The sequence below is a fragment of the Salvelinus sp. IW2-2015 genome, linkage group LG1 (genome assembly GCF_002910315.2).
Source record: "Salvelinus sp. IW2-2015 linkage group LG1, ASM291031v2, whole genome shotgun sequence".
Lineage (NCBI taxonomy): Eukaryota > Metazoa > Chordata > Actinopteri > Salmoniformes > Salmonidae > Salvelinus > Salvelinus sp. IW2-2015.
In genome coordinates, this window is record NC_036838.1 from 31,796,829 (window position 1) to 31,810,102 (window position 13,274).

Sequence of the window (13,274 nt, forward strand, 5' to 3'; positions counted from 1 at the left end):
GAATGTCTTTATAGTAAAAGCATTGCATGGATCTATCATTGTATTTGCAGGTCTGAGAAAAACTGGCCTTTTTGTAAAAATGTCATGCAATTCTACATATTAGCAGAATTTTTGAATACCACACAAATTACCAAAATTACAGGCCTCTCTCTGTCCATTCTTATCCTATGGGTTCATTTTATCTTATTTCTACAATGCTAAATCAGTGTGTCTTGTTTGCAAACAATTAAATCTGCGACATCCAATAGGAATCTGAGCATGGTACTTTCAAAAGTTAGGTCTACTTTTCCACCCCAGACAGAGTAGGCCTACCAACGCAGAAATATGTAAGCTTTGACTACTGGCTACTCTTATTCTGTGGCTTAGCCCAACGAGAGTCGGTCATAAGTGTTTACCTAAAAGCTGTCTGGGTTTTTATTTTATTTCACCTTTATTTAACCAGGTAGGAACTGAGAACAAGTTATCAATTACAACTGCGATCTGGCCAAGATAAAGCAAAGCAGTGCAACAAAATCAACAACACAGAGTTACACATGGGATAAACAATCGTACAGTCAATAACACAATATAAAATCTGTATACAGTGTGTGCAAATGAAGGATGAAGGCAATAAATAGGCCATAGTGGTGAAGTAATTACAATTTAGCAATTAACACTGGAGTGATAGATGTGCAGATCAGAATGTGCAAGTATAAATACTGATGTGCAAAAAAGCAGAAAAAAACAAATATGGGGATGAGGTAGGTAGTTGGTTGGATGGGATATTTACAGATGGGCTGTGTACAGCTGCAGCGATCGGTAAGCTGCTCTGACAGCCGATGCTTGAAGTTAGTGAGGGAGATATGTCTCCAACTTCAGTGATTTTTGCAATTCGTTCAATTCGTTCCAGTCATTGGCAGCAGAGAMCTGGAAGGAAAGGCGGCCAAAGGAGGTGTTGGCTTTGGAGATGACCAGTGAAATATACCTGCTGGAGCGTGTGCTACGGGTGGGTGTTGCGATGATGACCAGTGAGCTGAGATAAGGCGGAGCTTTACCTAGCAAAGACTTATAGATGACCTGGTGCCAGTGGGTTTGGCGACGAATATGTAGCGAGGACCAGCCAACGAGAGCATACAGGTCGCAATGGTGGGTAGTATATAGGATTTTGGTGACAAAACGGATGGCACTGTGATAGACTGCATCCAATTTGCTGAGTAGAGTGTTGGAGGCTATTTTGTAAATGACATCGCCGAAGTCAAAGATCGGCAGGATAGTCAGTTTTACGAGGGTATGTTTGGCAGCATGAGTGAAGGAGGCTTTGTTGTGAAATAGGAAGCCAATTCTAGATTTAACTTTGGATTGGAGATGCTTAATGTGAGTCTGGAAGGAGAGTTTACATATTCTAAGTCAGAACCGTCTAGAGTAGTGATGCTAGGCGGGTTGGTGCGGGCAGCGATCGGTTGAAGAGCATGCATTTAGTTTTACTAGCGTTTAAGAGCAGTTGGAGGTCACGGAAGGAGTGTTGTATGGCATTGAAGCTCGTTTGGAGGTTTGTTAACAGTGTACAAAGAAGGGTCAGATGTATACAGAATGGTGTCGTCTGCGTAGAGGTGGATCAAAGAATCATCCGCAGCAAGAGCGACATCATTGATAAATACAGAGAAAAGAGTCGGCCCGAGAATTGAACCCTGTGGTACCCCCATAGAGAGGTCCGGACAACAGGCCCTCCGATTTAAACATCTATTGTACAGAAAGTGAATAGCTTAATCAATTGATAGTAACAGAATTAGATTACTTCCCAAGCAAAGTCTATTTTTTGTCTTCTCGGCTATAGAAGGTTCTAGCTCAGCATCAATGTCAAAAACACGAGGCAATGATATTCCCATATGCATCGGAGTCGTGTCTTTCCCGGGTGTTTTACAGCATAAAGCATCACGGACCAAAGCACTGTTATAGATCATGCTTTTTGCCATTTTCTTAAATAAAAGGTAGGCCTATGGCATACCCTCTCATTAACCCTCAATTCGAGTCTTGGTTTTAACTTAGCCTACCGCCGTGACAGTGAAGGGCTGTTATTTAAAGAGTGCATGGTGGGTTTTTAAAACAAATATTTATTTAACTAAGTCAGTTAAGAACAAATTCTTATTTACAATAACGGCCAAACCCGGACAACGCTGGGCCAATTGTGCGCCGCCCTATGTGACACCCAATCACAGCCGGTTGTGATACAGCCTGGAATCGAACCAGGGTCTGTAGTGACGCCTCTAGCACTGAGATGCAGTGCCTTAGACCAACAAATCTATGGATAGCCCATAGCCTAGTTTTGTCTGTCAAACAGGTACGCCTACCTCTTTTGTAAATAGGAAGAAATAGGCTCCAACACAAAGCTCTCTTGTTAGTAAAGTCTAATTAACATTAAGACTGAATGAATTACGCCTACCTACAGCACCATGAGCGGTCTGTCCATTTCTGATTGATTGTACTGCGGCTGTTGCTTCAAGTTTCAGCACCACAATGTAAGTTACTCGAATCTGGCTTATTGTGAGGTCAGTAACTCTGATAAATACATAATGGGCAAGAAACATAGTTTTTACTGAAATAAATTATAGTAGTAGCAAGCTGTCAAAGTTGACTTTTGGTCCTCATCTTTGCGCTCTCCTTCTCAAACTGAACAGAACATAGGCTAGTTTAATTATTTTCAGAAGAAGCCTTTGACTCTCCTCCTAAATTGCCACCGTAGACCTACACAGCACAGACATTGGTTGGGCAGCACAAAAAAAGTTTTTGATCAGCAAGAGCAGGCCAGGACTCAGGGTTGGAATATCCATTGCAGCCTAATTGTATTTACACCATCCCAGCAGCTTTCTTAGAAATGTAACTTTGCTTCTCCCAGCATGCACTTCGTAGCCTTTAGGCTATAGATCATATGATTGTCACCACACTAAATAGCCTATAAGAACACTTGATATTGCGCATCCAGGCACACATTGATATATAGCCTAATAAGCAACAAATTTAAAAACACTGAAAAATATTGAAATGTCAATGACAAATGACATGACCCTCCCCTGGACTAGATTCAATAAAAAAATACTAAACCCTCCCCTTGACTGAAATTGAAAAAGCATGACCCTCCCCCATTTTCCTCCAGGTAACCATTCTGTAAATTTCAATCCATCCCCTAGAAGAGTTAGTAGTGTGCGGATAGGTGGTTGAAAATAACCTTTTACCTACTTCTGTACCTGTTAATTAAATAAAAACTTAACTCATATTTCAAAGTAGATTTTAGAAAATAATCAATATATTATTTATTATATAATAACAATAACACTACATGGTGAGGCTGACAATGGTCAATGAGTGGATTGGCTATAGGGGTTTATGGGTGTGCTGGTCGCCTTCAAGGTGGCATTTTACTGGTGGTTTACAGCAGGTGTCTAGCAAAGAGGTAATGTTTGAAACAGAATGAATGTGCCACTCGACTTCCTCTGAAATGTACTAACCTTCTTCAAAGTGACTGCCAGATTGAAATGCTGCTTAGCTTAAATGACGCCCTCACCAAAATAAATGACTTGCCATGAATGGAATGTTATTTTCACAGATATAATCCATTCTATGATTTCTATTTCTAAGGGTAGAATGCAGAAATGGCAGGCATGGAGCGTTTTCTGGTCATGTCACTTGCTGATTGGCTGGTAGGCTCACTTGCTGTCTTTACCTGGGTCCGTGGGGGCAAGGTATTGTTTGTACATAGAGTAGATCACCCCTACAAATAGACAAACATTACAGTCATGTTAGTGTTCCATTTTATGGTAGTGGTACGTGTATAAGTGCACAACACAATCACAGTCTTGTGTGATACATGTTGCTCCTGTAAATTGATTAAGAGATATTAGCTGTTGGGCCTGTGTATCTGTTATACAGCACATATTGGATTAGGACTTACCTAATGTCATTGCGCCTACTATAAAGCCTTGAGCTCCAACACGCATGTGGATGAGGTGGACTGACATCTTTGTGTCTCCCCGCGACTTGAGCCTCCACAGACCAAAGGCGACCACTGCAGCGCATCCTGCCATGCCTGTAAAAAACACATGGGAAATGCAATGATGGTCTGGGTGTATGATATCTAACCTTAGAACCAGGGTTGGAAAAGTGGATTACAATTTATTCCATGACTGACTGGGATTCAATCAAACATGCACTATGAAAAAGTTCCACTGCGGTGAAAACACCAACATAATTTATGCTCTTGTAAAAAAAAAAAAATTATAATAATAATTTTTGTACAGATTCACTTACCTATTGGGACAAACGGAGACTCCTTCGCTTTCCTCATAAATTTTGATTCATTCTCATCATCATATGTTGGCACATCTTTGTTGGAGGACATGGTGACTGCTGGGAGGAGAGGCTGACATAAGGGAATACTGGCTTGAATAACACACAGTCCAACTTCTATCCCTCACTAATTACAGTAGGTACTGTAGTCTTGTCATACACACTACTGTTGGTAAAAGATCATGTACAGTGCCTTCGGAAAGTATTCAGACCCCTCCACGTTTTGTTACGTTACAGGCTTATTCTAAAATTGATAAACATTTGGTTTTCCTCAATCTAGACACAATACCCCACAATGACAAAGCAAAAACAGGTTTTTACAAATGCTTGCTMATTTATAAAAAATAATACAACTGAAATATCACATTTACATAAGTATTCAGACCCTTCACTCAGTACTTTGTTGAAGCACCTTTGGCAGTGATTACAGCCTTGATTCTTCTTGGGTATGATGCTATAAGCTTGGTACACCTGTATTTGGGGAGTTTCTCCCATTCATCTCTGCAGATCTTCTCCAGCTCTGTCAGGTTGGGGAGCATCGCTGCACAGCTATTTTCAGGTCTATCTAGAGATGTTCGATCAGGTTCAAGTCCAGGCTCTGGCTGGGCCACTCAAGGACATTCAGAGACTTGTCCCGAAGCCCCTCCTGCATTGTCTTGGCTGTGTGCTTAGGGTTGTTGTCCTGTTTGAAGGTGAACCTTTGTGCCTGTCAGGTCCTAAGTGCTCTGGAGCAGGTTTTTAATCAAGGATCTCTCTGTACTTTTCTCTGTTCATCTTTCCCTCGATCCTGACTAGTCTCCCAGTCGCTGCCGCTAAAAAACATCCCCACAGCTTGATGCTGCCACCACCATGCGTCACCGTAGGGATGGTGACAGGCTTCCTCCAGACGCGACGCTTGGCATTCAGGCCAAAGAGTTCAATCTTGGTTTCATCAGACCAGAGAATCTTGTTTCTCATGGTCTGAGAGTCTTTAGGTGCCTTTTGGCAAACTCCAAGCAGGCTGTCATTTGCCTTTTACTGAAGAGTGGCTTCCGTCTGGCCACTATGGTGGAGTGCTGCAGAGATGGTTGTCCTTCTGGAAGGTTTCCCATATCAACATAGGAACTCTAGAGAGAGCTCTGTCAGAGTGACCATAGGGTTTGACCAAGGCCCTTCTCCCCCAATTGCTCATCTCTAGGAAGAGTCTTGGTGGTTCCAAACTTCTTCTATTTAAGAATGATGGAGGCCACTGTGTTCTTGGGGACCTTCAATACTGCAGAAATTTTTTCGTACCCTTCCCCAGATCTGTGCCTCRACACAATCCTGTCTCGGAGCTCTACGGACAATTCGTTCAACCTCGTGGCTTGGTTTTTGCTCTGACATGCACTGTCAACTGTGGGCCCTTATATAGACAGGTGTGTGCCATTTCAAATCATGTCCAATCAATTGAATTTACCACAGGTGGACTCCAAGTTGTAGAAATGTTTAAAAGATGATCAATGGAAACAGGATGCACCTGAGCTCAACTTTGAGTCTCATAGCAAAGGGACTGAATACATGTAAATAAGGTATGTTATTTTTAATACATTTGCAAAAATTTCTAGCAACCTGTTTTCACTTTGTCATTATGGGGTATTATGTGTAGATTTGAGGATTTTTGTTATAATTTTTTTGAATAAGGCTATAGTAACAATGTGGAAAGTCAAGGGGTCTGAATACTTTATKWAGGCACTGCAAAGMTACTAATTTAATCATAATACATTTATATTCCAGATGCATTGCATTGCAAATGTTCCTTTACCACATAACGCTACTTAGTTACGTGACACAAAGCAGGAACATGCCTTGAACTTATACATTTGAGTTTACTATTCAACTTACTGCAGTACAGTAGACTCGAGGGATGGACCCAGAGTTTAGAGCTTCAGCCCGGTGGCTTGATGTGGCATTTTAAACTACGGCGTTATACATTCATTTACAGTCACTGCTTTGTGTTAATGTATGTTTTTTATTGCAAGTTATTTGTCCTCGTGACCTTAGAATTTCACCTAACGTTACATGCTAGCTAGTATCCCAGACAAGGACAGAATCCCAGAGACAGTCCTAATCATCTATAAAGCTAGGATGGAGCAGCATTTACAGTGAGAGTACAAATTATTACACAGCCATTCGAGTGAGATTTATACTATTGTTTAATTACTTACATTCGATCTGTCGAAAGATCCCGCTAAAGAAGCAATGTTTTGGCTGCGTTTGCTCTCTGTTTCAACCTCTGAAGTCATGCAAAGATTGTGAAGTCCATTTCCCGTGTCCTCGTTTCCGTATCACGCAATATTCCTATCGCGATAGAAAAGTTACGGTAACGTTAGTGTACCGTAATACACCGTAATATCGTGCATAGGGACAACATTATCGAATATTTGTATATATTTTTTCAACATACGATTTGATATGTAGGTAGGTTACAGTGATTTTTGGAAGCTATTAATTTGTTTATTTAAAATTAATAAAAGGTGCTGATTGATCAGTCAGCAAGTTATGCCTGGGTCATCAAGGTGTAGTAGCCGTATGCCTATCGCACTCAATTGTTTTATTTTATTTTTTATTTAACCAGCTCCCTCGAGACCTGCTCCCTGCTGTTTAATTACAATATATATAGGACTAAACACATCACGACAAGAGAGACACCACAAAGCTACATAAAGAGACCTAAAGACAACAGCATAGCATGGCAGCAACACAACATGACCACAACATAGCAGCAGCACAACATTGTAGCAGCACAAAACATGGCACACACATTGAGCACAGACAACAGCACAAAAGGCAAGAAGGTAGAGAGAACAATACATCACGCGAAGCAGCCACAACTGTCAGTGAGTGTACATGATTGAGTCTTTGAATGAAGAAATTGATATAAAACTGTACAGTTTGACTGTTTTTTTTGTAGCTCGTTCCAGTCGCTAGCTGCAGACCGTTAACAGAATGTGACTGGCAGAACGTGTGTTGGATGAGGGCTGAAGTAGTTATCTCGGATAGGAGGGAGTGAGGCCCAAATCTCTGGCGATGCTTACGGTCTGAATACACACGGGGGTGCCCGCGAGCTAAAACACATGTCTTGTGTCAACCAGACAGGATATTTGCCTCGACAGTTATTTATAATACTTGCCACTTTTTWATTTTTWATTTTAAAAAACAAACATTTTATTGCTTATTTGCTGTTGTTGCAGTTACATTTATTGCACTCCAAGTTATTCCTTTCTGTCAAGATGACATCATTATAAATAATGAAAGCCTCTGCACATACATAATTTCTACATTCATATTTTTTTTTAACATTCTTCTTCAAACATCTATTCCATTTTACAGGTAGGCCAACTGGTTTTACTCTACAAAGGGGTTCTCCGTGAAATACCTTATTTTCCCAAAGTGAGCAGTCTGCACTGCTGGACAGTGAGATTGCTTTAGGATTTATGTAAAATGGGAGGGTTTTTCTCGCATTTTCTTTCCTTCTTTCCCCCACTTCTCTGATTCAGAGGGGTTGGGTTAAATGCGGAATACACATTTCAGTTGAATGCATTCAGTTGTACAACTGACTAGGTATCCCCCTTTCTTCTGTCTCCCACAAAATCTCTCGATTTGGCCATTTTTGTTTGCTTCTCTTGTTTTATCACCTCTTTTTACTACGCCTCTCTGCGGGCCGTCTCTCTCGTTCTGTCCTTCTCTTATTCCCTCTTTCTCTCTATCCTCCTGTTTCACTCTGCCCAGGCATCACAGTTTGCCTTCTAGACCCCTTTTCCTGGAACCAGGGCTCTACAGCAGAGGCCACCTCAGGGCAAGATGGCAAGGAGGAGGGGGAGCAGTCTTCCTGCAAATCACATGGTACAGGAGGTGTCTTTACTTCATGAGTTCAGCTTGTGGTCTACGATGTAGTTGAGATATAAATATATTTGTAACCAGGGGTATTAATCAAAAGGGACTACTACACCACTGTTTTAGTTAACTTTGCTATGTGTGTATGCTTGCCCCACCCTTGTGAGTGCTGGTGTTCTCTACTTATTCTGTCTCCCTCTCTTCAGCCCCCTCGTTCCTGCCAGACACTGAGGATCACGTGACCTCTGTATAGGTTTACCATAAATTCCTCACATTCAACCAATGGGTATCCAGTATCACACCCTTCTATTTCCCTGTTACTTCACTGTTCTGCTGCCTGCACATGTGTGCTCTCTCTTCCTCTTTCCCTATAGGTCAATGTATTGGTTTACTGTATATAGTGCCAGACCTCGCATAATGCAGCGCACACTGTATTGCTCAGGCATATCTGGGACAGGTTGGAGTATGTTGTCAGAGAGTGAGATATTACAGTTGAAATCAGAAGTTTACATACACGTTAGCCAAATACATTTAAACTCAGTTCTTCACATTTCCTGACATTTAATCCTAGTAAAAATTCACTCTCTTAGGTCAGTTAGGATCACCACTTTATTTTAAGAATGTGAAATGTCAGAATAATAGTAGAGAGAATTATTTATTTCAGCTTTTATTTCTTTCATCATATTCCCATTGGGTCAGAAGTTTACATACACTCAATTAGTGTCTAGTAGCATTGCCTTTAAATTGTTTAACTTGGGTCAAACTTTTCGGGTAGCCTTCCACAAGCTTCCCACAATAAGTTGGGTGAATTTTGGCCCATTCCTCCTGACAGAGCTGATGCAACTAAGTCATGTTTGTAGGCCTTGCTCGCACACGCTTTTTCAGTTATGCACACAAATTTTCTATAGGATTAAGGTCAGGTCTTTGTGATGGCCACTCCAATACCTTGACTTTGTTGTCCTTAAGCCATTTTGCCACAACTTTGGAAGTATGCTTTGGGTCATTGTCCACTTAGAAGACCCATTTGCGACCAAGCTCTAACTTCCTGACTGATGTCTTGAGATGTTGCGTCAATATATCCACATAATTTCTCCAAAAAGTATAGTCTTTGTCCCCATGTGCAGTTGCAAACCGTAGTCTGGCTTTTTTATGGCGGTTTTGGAGCAGTGGCGTCTTCCTTGCTGAGTGGCCTTTCAGGTTATGTCGATATAGGACTCGTTTTACTGTGGATATAGATACTTTTTTACCTGTTTTCTCCAGCATCTTCACAAGGTCCTTTGCTGTTGTTCTGGGATTGATTTGCACTTTTCGCACCAAAGTACGTTCATCTCTAGGAGACAGAACGCGTCCCCATCCTGAGCGGTATGACGGCTGCGTGGTCCCATGGTGTTTATACTTGCGTACTATTGTTTGTACAGATGAACTTGGTACCTTCAGGCGTTTGGAAATTGCTCCCAAGGATGAACCAGACTTGTGGAGGTCTACAATTTTTTTTYTSWGRKSTYGGSTGWTTTCTTTWGATTTTCCCATGATGTCAAGCAAAGAGGCACTGAGTTTGAAGGTAGGCCTTGAAATGCATCCACAGGTACACCTCCAATTGACTCAGGCTAATTGACATCATTTATCAGAAGCTTCTAAAGCCATGACATAATTTTCTGGACTTTTCCAAGCTGTTTAAAGGCACGGTCAATTTAGTGTATGTAAACTTCTGACCCACTGGAATTGTGATACAGTGAAATAATCTGTCTGTAAACAATTGTTGGAAAAATGACTTGTGTCATGCACAAAGTAGATGTCTTAACCGACTTGCCAAAACTAGTTTGCTAACAAGAAATTTGTGGAGTGGTTGAAAAATTAGTTTTAATGACTCCAACCTAAGTGTATGTAAACTTCCAACTTCAACTGTACATGTGAAGGTTTACTCAATGACATTAGTCCTCAGAGGCATGATACAACATTAGAAGCAACATATAGAAAACAGATATCATTGTGATGTCAACCATAAGCCTATTCATCATTGGCTGCAGTGCATTTTTTTGAAATGTATATCACAATGAAATTAATATAATTCATTTATCCAATCTGCAGCCTAGTCACACTGCTGTTTTTAATGAGCTTTGTCTCTTATCAAAACACTTCCTGTGTTCTTTGCTTGGTGTTTGTTAGAACTTATTCCTGACATTTTTGTTATGCATGTTCACCTGTTGTATTCTGTTTTTAGTTAACTCATTTATTTTCCAGCTGTGTTAAACTTTCGATTTCTATATGTTGTCATATCTTAAAAACGAATTCAACAAACCCTTATACAAACATACCATCATTGTAGATTAATAAAATTTCTGCCTGGTATTGCATTGTTATGCAGACGGTGTTGTAGATATTCTATATTTCCAAACAACACTCAAACTCTCTCTCTCTCTGCATAATGGAGAGAAATCTTATAATTGACTTTGAGGTGTTATTACATGCATGATTAAGAGGATATGTAGGTTAATCAGACAAGTATGTACCTAATAATGTTTATAAGCAGTTTACAATCATACTCTGTATGACAATATAGAACAGGGTTCCCAATTTCATTCAGCCATGGGCCAATTTTCTCTTGAGCGGATGGCCGGGTGTCCAGAAAATGTAAATTGACGACAAAAAACCTCACAGACAAAAACAGAATTTCAAAACTTGGATTACATTGGGATACGATCACATAAGCCTCTCTATTTATATGTGGGAGTACTTGAACAGATTTCCTGAATTAAAATTACCATGAGCTGATTTCCTGGTAATTTCATGGTCTTTTATGTCCCCAAAAACGATTTTAAACGTTTTTGGGGGAAACCCTGATATAGAATATCAATCAAAAGCCAAATAACTAGGTGATGAAAAATGAAAATGGTCCTATAAATGCCGTTCTAAACGGGCTGAGCAAGGCTAATTTTAGCCTATGATGAAATTATAAAATGTGGATTGTAATCAAACGATTTGTGCTGCCACAAGGTCAAAACAAAAAAATCTGCAGACTTTATAGTCTTCAGTTCAAATATTTCACATGGCAGTAATTTATTTTGTCCTCCATTGCCGCAGATAGATGATCATTTTGGCAATAGGCCTTTGCATAGGCTTCAACCACATATGTCTACTACTTAATGTATATATAAATAGCATTTAGAATAGTATTCAGCATCGAAATATGCAATTTATTAAATGTCAAACTAGTCTAAATAAGCATAGTCTACGGATATTAAACAAACTAATTGTCCGTGAGCCATATGCTATATCGATAATGGGCGCATGCCTCTGCCCAGGCGTTGCTGATGTCTGCTAGATTTTACAACGTCTAGATAGGTAGGCCTACTTTATGTATCAGCTAACCAAATGATATGTTATAGTAATCGATGACACCGTCGATGACGTGGCACGCAACCATTGGTTGATGCATGCAACATCTGAGAAGGGGAACGCAACCAAATATGGTCATTGCTAGGAGGGAAATTAACTTCACAAGTCCCCACCCCCCCCTTTTCCTAACCGTAACCTAATTATACTAACCTACTGCGTAATATTCTACGAAAAGTCAAATCTGATGTTAATTTGACAAAATATGGATCCCTTCAAGACATGACCATCAAACCCGGCCATATACCCTGCAACTACTAGCGAACACAGGAATGCGCTCAGAACGAACTCCGAAGCGAGTTGAGAAGAATGCCTGTGGTACTCCCACTTCTACGTGATCCAATCCGCGACGATGAGCGGTTTCAAGGCGCCCCCAAAATCCTCAGAAGAGCAAAAACAAAGCGTCATCAGATATACTAAAACAATAATTTATTAATCAGACATATACACATTGTTAATTTGGTCCAAGATAAGTAATTATTTTACCAACACATTTTCAGTTTTCTTATAGGGGATTATGATCACTCAAGGTTGTTTATCAGTATTAAGGGGAACTTGAAACYGCTCCCTGCCCCATTTCCTCGGTTGTTTTGCTTTTTTCGCCTGGATTCTCCATGTTGGAGTATTAGCGAGGTCTTTCCTAGTGTTAGCTAGCTATCAGAGGGGACCCCAGCGTTACACTAATACACTTCGTGTTGAACGCAGGAAACGCATTGGCTAGCTTGAACTAGGAAAGATAGCGGAAGCTATAATTGATACGAGAAAAACCAAGAAGCTGTTTTTATTGGAATATTTTCGGATACCAAACGCAACGGGTTGGTAAACGTGATTGATAACCAGCTAGCTGAATGTTGAAAGTACCTGCAAATTGGGGTAACGGATTGGACTTTAAGGGGCTGTGCATTTGTTAGATGGAAAGTTCTATTATCACTCAAGTGCAGAAAGAAGATAGTCAACTGCCGTCCAAAACAGGTAAGTCCTCGTGTTTATCCGCTCAGTGAGATCACTTTCGCAATGTATAATATTGTTTGTTGAAGCGGAAGAAGCCAGCCAACTGGCGCGCGAGCTAACTAGTAGGAGCTGCTAGCATGCYAATAGCTACACGCCAATCATTGGCTTGCCCCGGTCTAATTAATTAATGAATGTCAGGTTTGAGTGAGTTTTGTCATGTGAACAAGTTATTGGTAAATWTGTCTGACATTACATGTATGGCATGAAGATATTCCAAATACTGGTTGTACTGAATTAGGTTTGCCACTGTGTGGGTGTCCATTTTACATTCAGCATGCGAGTCAAATAAGTGAACGTAACTCGTTAGTTCGTTACGGGTAGCTAAACGACCATCTCACAGACGATAGCGTCAGTCAGGGATAGGGAACCTCTGGATAAAGTTATTTTAACAGCAAACTAACTAGCGAACTACGTTGTTGGAAACCCATCGATTGTAGCCTATATTGTGAGCCACGTAGTAAAGAACAATATACATTTAATTATTTGTACTTTCAATTACGTTTGACCTTTTTTCACGGCTTTTCAATTGAGACAGACAAGTGTTGAAAGTTTAGAAGTAACTAGTTGTCTGTAGTATGCCTGGTCAGTTTATTTTTCCAGACAGTAACAGAATACTTTTGTTTGTAATTTGTCAGATCAGTTTGTATACATTAATTTGTTTGGCTCGGATGTAGCTATTTTACTCCTATGGACTGTAA

At 40.4% G+C, this 13,274-nt stretch overlaps 2 protein-coding genes across 5 annotated transcripts in view; one reads left to right on the top strand and one right to left on the bottom strand.

Annotated features, from left to right (window-relative positions):
* Positions 1–3,258: 3,258 nt before the first annotated feature.
* Positions 3,259–6,632, bottom strand: LOC111965377 (HIG1 domain family member 1A, mitochondrial). Of its 3 annotated transcripts, none has more exons than XM_023989544.2 (4): positions 6,504–6,632; positions 4,282–4,393; positions 3,926–4,060; positions 3,259–3,745 (listed from the first exon to the last, which is right to left on the bottom strand). In XM_023989544.2, the coding sequence occupies exons 1-4, from the start codon at positions 6,579–6,581 to the stop codon at positions 3,681–3,683; spliced, it is 390 nt and encodes a 129-aa protein (XP_023845312.1). In that variant the 5' UTR covers positions 6,582–6,632; the 3' UTR covers positions 3,259–3,680. The 3 variants fall into 3 exon arrangements, with proteins under 3 accessions (XP_023845312.1, XP_023845321.1, XP_023845330.1); XM_023989553.2 differs by having other exon boundaries at positions 4,282–4,380; positions 6,504–6,623; XM_023989562.2 differs by having other exon boundaries at positions 4,282–4,377; positions 6,504–6,594.
* Positions 6,633–12,160: 5,528 nt separating this feature from the next.
* LOC111965393 (carboxy-terminal domain RNA polymerase II polypeptide A small phosphatase 2) overlaps positions 12,161–13,274 on the top strand; it is a 31,237-nt gene continuing 30,123 nt past the window's right edge. For both annotated transcript variants that reach the window (XM_023989573.2, XM_023989582.2), the window contains exon 1: positions 12,161–12,537. In XM_023989573.2, coding sequence (XP_023845341.1) covers positions 12,477–12,537 — 61 coding nt within the window. In that variant the 5' untranslated portion in view covers positions 12,161–12,476. The remainder of the gene's footprint in view (positions 12,538–13,274) is intronic.